Source organism: Pinus tabuliformis, chromosome 3_2 (assembly GCF_031772625.1).
Source record: "Pinus tabuliformis cultivar Carrire ecotype Pingquan chromosome 3_2, CPIR1, whole genome shotgun sequence".
NCBI lineage: Eukaryota > Viridiplantae > Streptophyta > Pinopsida > Pinales > Pinaceae > Pinus > Pinus tabuliformis.
In genome coordinates this window covers 1,288,629,709-1,288,638,154 of record NC_142302.1, presented here as the reverse complement: position 1 = coordinate 1,288,638,154, position 8,446 = coordinate 1,288,629,709, and the positions used below count along the sequence as shown (strand labels likewise).

Genomic DNA, 8,446 nt, shown 5'->3' with positions numbered 1-8,446 from the left:
ATTCTTCTAGCTAATTAAATTATGCAGTTTATTTGTTACGAAAAGATAACGAATAAATTAAACCGCAAATTTTCACACATAAAGTACATTGCGGAAATAAATTGGACACTGAGAAAATGATAGGACACACAATAAAATTGACACGTTATTTTTGGACAATTGTCCCAAGAAGAACGCAATGTGGGAAAATTAGTCCAAAAACTGAGGGTTTTATCATTATGCAACAATGGAATTATGACCATAACCTCTAGATGCCCAAAACTAACAATCCTCTACATGATAAACTGTCCACAAAATTTAGTGAGACAAATATTGTCTCACCCAACACTGATCCAACTCAAAATCTGGCACAAATTGGGTTTGCTCGAAACCCCTACATCAACCTCTGTGCCAATGCTATGTAGCCCCTCACATGCACTACCTAGAAGATCCTCTTATCAAGACATCCAACCCAACTCAGCCTTGAACAATTACTTGTTGGCCCTTACAAAATTTCTCCTGGCCTCTAGAAATGATTATGGGATTTTTTTAAGAAATGATATCTAGTATACTTCTATTGGCTATTGTTGCATAGCTGAGGAGGAGGAGAAGCCATACCAATAACATTGATATTAGCACACTCGATACTATGAACGAATATTCAGTAACCTCCTTGATGTGTGGCAAAAAATAGAAGAAATAGGGAATGAAAGATAAGCCAGAGTGACCCAAGCAATGATGTATGGTGGAGAACTCAAGGAAAATGTAGATGAACACAGTGAGTCCTAGAGGAGTTAATTTTCCCCATGAATCTTCATAACTGGGATGGGCCATCCTTGGAAACATGTAGGTTATTATCGCAATTAACATTACCTTGCTCCAATGTATCATAAATAAGTTATTCCTAATTACCTCACCACTCAATGGCTATGGATTGTTCAAGATCTCTTTTAGTAAAGCTATGTGTGTTCACCATGTTCATAACTTGGATGGTTAGACCACTAAGGACAAGTGCATTGTCAGGATCCCAATGGGCTCTCTTATTTCTTTCCTTCATTGTATCCATTCCGAGAAGGACAATGAGTACTAACACACTAAAACAAAGCCCAAATAACTCTGCAAGCTGCACGAGAGTGGGACGGATCTTGTCACACTCTCCTTGAACTTCCATGATTGAGGTGAACAAAATATATGATGAGATGAAGATAGAGGACAATAGATGGTTGCAATACATCAACGAGGCCCTATACTCCAAAACTTCAAAAGGTAAGTGATGCATGCAGGTTTGCAATTACATCATTATTTAAGTCCAATACTTTAATTGATAGATCAACTTAATTGTAAATTTCAAATTATTTTATAAATACTATATTATAATATAATATCAAAAATTTAATATTTTATAACTACTAAATTGACACCATTAAATAAATAAAATAGTAATTTTTTAAACAACAGTCGGACTCTTCAAATTAAATTATCATTATGAAGAAGAAATATATATATATATATATATATATATATATATATATATATATATATATAGATATACACACACACACACACACATATATTCAAAAAAATACTAAGTTTTAATGTACAAAGTTAAAATATGGAAATTTTATAATTTTTTTAGGTCAACCCCAAACTAATTTGGGTTTGACCAAAAACTCAATGCAATATCCAATGCATATAGCAAGGCTAATGGTAATTTTATAAAAATCAACTGCACACTTTTGTGATTAGCTAGATTTTTCAATTAAACCAAAGGGATTTTTGAACACATATTTCACTAGTGTTTAAGAGTGAAAGAGAAGGCACTTTCAGTTTTTGTGTATCAGGCATCACATTTCCATCGATTTTCTTATTAAAGTGAAGGATTTTTAAAGTGCCAAGTTGCATATGTTCACATTACTGCTCAATCTCCTAGACATTCCACTTGGGCATGAAAATGTCTTGGGTTCCTTTCGGGTCTGTTATGCGTGGTGCTAACACGATCAAGGGATTTTCACTAGCCGTACCAACAAGGGTTCAAGTTATCGACAAAGGGCTTCTGGGTTGGTCTACAATCGACTCTCCTCTCATTTGCATTTTTGCTAGCAGCGTGCCTCTCTCAGGCATAAGTATCAAGTGGTCTTATGCATAATTGGCTAGATCAGTCCCAATCATATATTAATAGTGCCTTACTTTCCATATCATTCATGAATGGCTCTATGGAATGACAAGAGTGTTATTCTATTTACTCAATTTTTATCAAAAATGCTAGGCTTGGGAGCCTACAGTTAGTCTCATAGTTTTCATAGTCTCTATGGGTTTTTTTCTCTATTAGATGCAATGTTCTAATGAAGACAATGTAATACAAATATTTTGAATATTTTCTTCTAGTTCGATTTCCACTTGAGCAAACCAATAGCACAAATACACTTCCTCTGTACTGTTTTTCTAAATTCTTTTAAGGGTGGTTCACGAGCACTGAGTGATTGCTACATCCATGGGAAAATCTTGGTAGATCAATCTGAAGGACCAGAAAGGCCTAACCCCAAGGGCGTCGACAATATTTGACCCCATGACCTCCCGATAGGCAAGGTACTTAGCAACATGAACTCGACCAGCTAAGTTATCAATTGAAACTTGTACTGTTTTTCTAATAAAAGCCTAACCCTTACAAAAACAAAATTCAATTTTACCAACTTATAAATATTATACTTATATATAATTAACTTCTAATCAACTAATTTACGTATAAAATTATAATATTTAAATTATACTATTTTAATAAATTATATATATATTAAACTTAAATCATTATAATTTCAATCTTTATCCCAAAAAAAATATAATTTATATAGAAATTTTAATAATAAATTATTTGAGGTAAACAATTCAAATTAAATGAACATTTAAATATTTTATTTTTAAATTCCATTTTCTTTTATAAAATGTTTTATAATTTTAATAAACTTATAAAATATAAATTATTGTTGTTTTATTGGGGTGAAAGAATATGAAGAATTGGATTGGAACAACTTTACCACAATCCAAGCCATGAAGTTTTAGTTAATCCACTCATTCTAGGCATTATTGATACTTCCTCATCGGTCTCACTTAACTTATGGTTTTTCTACTTCAATTAGAATTTACCAATATTATAACATAATTTTTTGTATAATGAAATTTGGCCTAATAAACCATCTTGTAGAAAAAAAAATAAAAAAATTAAGCTTTGTAAATATAATTTCTAGCCTCAAAAATCATGGAAAATAAATTTTGATATGATTTCATAAAATAAACTTATTTAAACAAAAAAAAGTATTATTAAAAAAAATATTTATTCTTTTAGAAATATATTTAATTCCATCCCTATAATGTAAATTATTATTTACTATTTTTTAAAATTTATCATAAAATAACGATTTTCAAACCAATATAAAACATGTTATTTAAAAAATTAATTTACTAATAAACCGTACATCAACAACTTAACATAAAAATAAAAAATTATGATGTTAGAGAGACACATTTGAAATAATATAGTTTATCTATATTTGTAGTCGATCAACATTATAGCATGAAAATAACTAAATCAACTTCATATAAAAGAATCAAGTTTTTAATCAATTAAATTAATATTTGGAATGTCTTTTTACACGATAAATATCAATTACATAATTTTAAATACATATTTTAAATCTAATATTGAAATGGAAAGATGAAGAAATATATTTTATACTTTAATATAATATGACGATAATATTTATTGAAAAATATAATTAATATATTTGACATTCAATTTTTTTTAAATTTTAATTTTAACAAAATTATTAGAATTTTTTTTCAAACTTAATATATTTTTTATGTTTCAATAATTTATAAAAGACAAGATTGTAATAAATATTTTGAAATTGAGTTTTAATTTTGGGAGTATTGAAGGTATTTAAAAAAAAAAACTAGTTTTTATTCTCAACCTTCTTAGTGTTAAAAAGATTACATATTCTTGCATCTCAATGTTTTGGACATGTCTAACATTTAATTTCATTATGTAACTTAAGGGAATTGGTTAGTATTTTAGCAATGTTGGTTCATTCCTCATGCTAGTAGAAATTGAAATATACTTTTGATCTTGTAGATTAGGGTTTGATCGTGTCCTTATATTATTTTAACTTATTTTGATTTACTAATAATAATTTAATATTATCCCTAGACGGTGACATCTTCCTATAATAGCCAAAAAATTAAACCATACATGGCGTCTCAATGTCATTCTCACGTTGAGCCATTGGTGGTTATGCTTAGAGTTGGAAGCAATTTTGGGGAGGCTCTTGTCATCCCTGTTGTTTATATTGTTCTTATACATTAAGTACCTAACCATGGCCACCTACTAAATGGGGGATAGGTTCACTTTTGTAAGGAGGATGAGATAGGGTACATTGGTTTTAATATCACATTTTTAACTTATAACAATCTTTTGGATTTTGTCCTTACTTATCCAAGATTCTCTAGAAATATTGTATCCCGAGACTTCCTATTTGTATAAGATAAAAGGAGTGACAAGAATATCAAATAGAAATTTTTTCTTATCCCACCACTAAAGTTTTGCTAATTTACATTGTTTTTCAAGTCCATATTAAAATTTCCATCCCTCATTTATCCTTTTTTAACACTATAGTTACAATTGATTTTATGATTAATATAGATTTCAAGATATTTTTATGAGCACACTTCCTCCAAACTATTATTATCATATATATGAAAGTGTCATAAATGATCTGATGACATTTGATTAACATAACCTTTATTTTTTCTATGTCCATAGTTATACCTATACTAGAACAAAAGTCTTTAAGGATTCTTAAATCGTTATTAAGGTCAAGGGAACAATATCATTAGCATAAAAAGGAAGGATGATGGCTATACCAACAAGAGTTGGTCTAATACAACTAGCTTCTTTCGACCAACATTCTATCTTATCAATGTAAATGCCAAAAAAATGGGGAACATGAGAAAACCTTGTTTGACTATTATATTACAATTAATTTCTTCCAACCATCTTTCAATGTTCTAAAACTTGGTAATGATACTTCGATATAGCCTTACAAAAATAACTCTTAACACATAAGAAACTTTAAATATAAAATTAAAAATTAAATTATAATTCCAACAAATTTTAGGGAAGCAAATTTTAGGCCTCCAAATACTACGGCTTGACAATTGTAAGTGTGAGATGTCAAATGTTATAGTAGAGAAGACGACAAAAGATATTAGTTTTATTATAATGCACCCTTATGGAATATTAATTAAAGTTGAAAGATAGTACACAATTGAATAATATTTCTTAAAGTCAGCTAGTCATATGTTTTTTCTTTTTCCAAAATACTGACCTAGTGAGGTGGGTTAATTAGCTAATTATAATAATCTTGTAATTAAAAGAAATGTCTTAATCATAACAATTTTATAATTTTAAAAAATATTTTTATTCTTAATTTTAAAAATAATAAATAACTAAATTTTAAGTGTAAAAATCATAATTAAATAAAACACCAAATTCTTCTTCATTAATAGACAAGAGATCCACTTATATACAATATTTTTTTACTATCAAAATCTACTAAAACATACCTACTCCAACTAACTCTCTTGATTTGAAACTTCAAACTTTTTAAAAGAAAAACACACACATTCATTCATTAAAATTGAAAATATTTATGTTTGAAATTTTATTTATGATTTAGTCTATGGAATTAATTTATACATTATCATTAATATTGTGATTGTGTAAAATTTACTCAGCCTTCCACCTTCCACTTTATGAACTAACCCCTTCTATGGAATTTGATCCCATATTACTTATATTGTTACTTTTATGTTTTCTTACTTATAATACTACATTTAATTTAATTTATTTCGTCAAAACGTAAAATTGAAATGGTGGAATATCAAACATGATCCTGCTGCAAAATATGTCATCTGAGCTTAACCAAAAAAATACGAGTCAAACAACCTTTGCTACCAATATTTTGAAACGGTTGTACAAACTTAACTTTTAATATGTGAGAGAAAGGCCGACAGGATCGTTTAGCCTGTTCAACTAATAGTAGAAGAGACCATGAGTTAAACTGGAATGAACCCGCTCAATACATTACGAACTAAACTGAATATGGTCCATATTATTACACCCACCGTTGGCACATTCACAGATCTATTTATTTGCCTTCCATACCTATTAACCTATTCTTCAGACTTACCCTCAACCTCGGCCTTCTCTTCGGTGGGAGCTCCTTCAGCTTTTTCTTCAACGCCCACGCCCTCGGCGGATGGTTGACCAACAGTCTCTCGTTTTGCAGGTTCGGCTTGTTCGGGCATTTTGGTGGAATCGTTGAGTTTTGACACTTCGTCGGATTCCACCGGGGCCGATTCTGCTTCAGGCTCCGAGGCATGCGGCATTACAGTTATTTCCTCTGCAGATTTCTCTACGATGGGGGGGCTTTCATCTACTTTTTTCTCGGCCGCGGGAACTTCTTGTGTGGGACTGCAGGCATGAGCTACTGAATGTGTGGGACTGCAGGCATGAGCTTCTTCTTCAGTAGGCCCTTCAATCATGGGTTCAATCTCGGTAACCTTCACAGCTTCCTCTAGGAGTTTCACTTGTTCTTCGCTTGCCATCAATTCAGCTGACACCTACACGGGCCTCTACACGGGCCATATTCTACTAATTCGAAATTGCAATGTCAACCTGCAGAGCCTCATTGATGTACCTCTACACGGGCCATATTCTACTAATTCGAAATTGCAATGTCAACCTGCAGAGCCTCATTGATGTACCTCTACACTGGCCATATTCTACTAATTCGAAATGTTTACACAAGATGATAAAGAAATTGAATCTTCTCATTCAAACGGAAATTCAATGGATGGTATCAGAAGTTTTATAGGTGGACTTGTTAATTGGCAACAGAAATCCTATAATATATTTGCTACGGCACCATGGGAGATGGGAACTCTCGGTCGATAGTGCTACGGCCTACGGTGGATATCCATGGCGCTCTGTTGAAAATTAGAAGGAACTGGCCTGAGCGAAATGAATGTTTGAATTCAAACCCACTGAAAATTCAACTAGACGCGCGGGGTAAATTTGAAATTCAAATAAGCGCGGTAATGCAATACAATTGAAAATCAAAATCTCTCGACAAGTAGAAACGTTGAGTTAATGTTGTCCGCGTGTGCGAGAGCTGCCGGAAACAGTGTAACCTGTGATCGCCGGAGAGGGATGCATGCCATGATGCATGGTCGAGGGTGAAAGGGCGCCATGACGTCAACCACGCTGTCTGCCGCTGTCAGAGGCGGTACCTCCATAGCATTAACTTTGCTATGGAGGTGGAAATAGGAACTGCCCACTGCAGATTGGTATACTTTGAGGCACTTCCACATAATCTCCCGTTACTCACCCCACTCCTTTCCACTTTCACCTTTGCGAATGCCGTGGGTGGAACTTGTCAAGCTGACTTCTTACGTAGGTCTGTTCCCCACCAATAGTGTAGCTGTTGGCCCACGTGTCTGCCATCGTGGCCCGAAATTACATCATCCCATGTTCCTCAAGAACTTCTTCCTTCTTAAACATACGAGATCTTAGCCCACACGATGACTTGTATGGTGGGTTCCACTTCAACCAATGAGATGGCTTCCCTCTACCTCCAGCTCATAGACTAGCTCGCTCGACGCCCTGTCATCCCTTCCATCCTCTTCTGCGATACAGAAACAAACCCTGGGACATGGCCTCAGGGATGAGTTGTCTTGTTGGCCAACACCCAACCAATAAAGAAACCCGCTAGGATCATGTGTCTTCCAACACATCTCAGCTAATGTCATCCATGCTGATTCTTTGTGCGATACAAGTTAAACTTCTCGGGTAAGAGCTCCGAGCTACATTAACTACCTCCGCCCAATCACGATAGGGAAAATCTGGGAGCGCTGAATACCAGGATCCCATGATTAGGGTTTCACTAGATTGAATGGGAATGTTAGTCGACCACATTGCATGGTTAAGCCTTTGCCTTCTTTCACCGCAACATTGCTCATACTTGATCTCCGCCATGGCCGACTAGAGAGGGATTTCAGATTCTGAGCGATATGCTTGATCGGAGTCTCAATGGTCCTCGCCAAGTCTCACTCTCTTTTATGTGTCACGCCTTTTACTAGCTTTCTCACATGTGGTTAGTTCATTTTTTAAACGTAGACATACATATGTATATAGTTAACTTTTTTATTTTGTTAATTTTTTATTTTATTTTTGTTTTCTTATTATAACATTATGTTATGTTACTTTAGGCATCTGGCAGGAGTGAAACCCTGCTCCCTTACGGACCACCAGCGGGTTATTACAGGTGGCGTGGTTTTCCTTGATAACAGTGATGAGTCAAACCGACATTCGCGGATAGCAGCCAGAGATGGCTGTCCTCACTGTTGGTTTGAC

At 33.4% G+C, this 8,446-nt stretch overlaps 1 protein-coding gene across 1 annotated transcript; it reads right to left on the bottom strand.

Moving 5' to 3' along the window:
* Positions 1 to 6,065: 6,065 nt before the first annotated feature.
* LOC149185458 (uncharacterized) lies at positions 6,066 to 6,968 on the bottom strand. The gene is made up of 2 exons (XM_089419104.1): positions 6,799 to 6,968; positions 6,066 to 6,654 (listed from the first exon to the last, which is right to left on the bottom strand). Exons 1-2 carry the CDS (start codon positions 6,811 to 6,813, stop codon positions 6,205 to 6,207), a joined length of 465 nt encoding a protein of 154 aa, XP_089275230.1. The 5' UTR covers positions 6,814 to 6,968; the 3' UTR covers positions 6,066 to 6,204.
* Between the last annotated feature and the right edge of the window lie 1,478 nt (positions 6,969 to 8,446).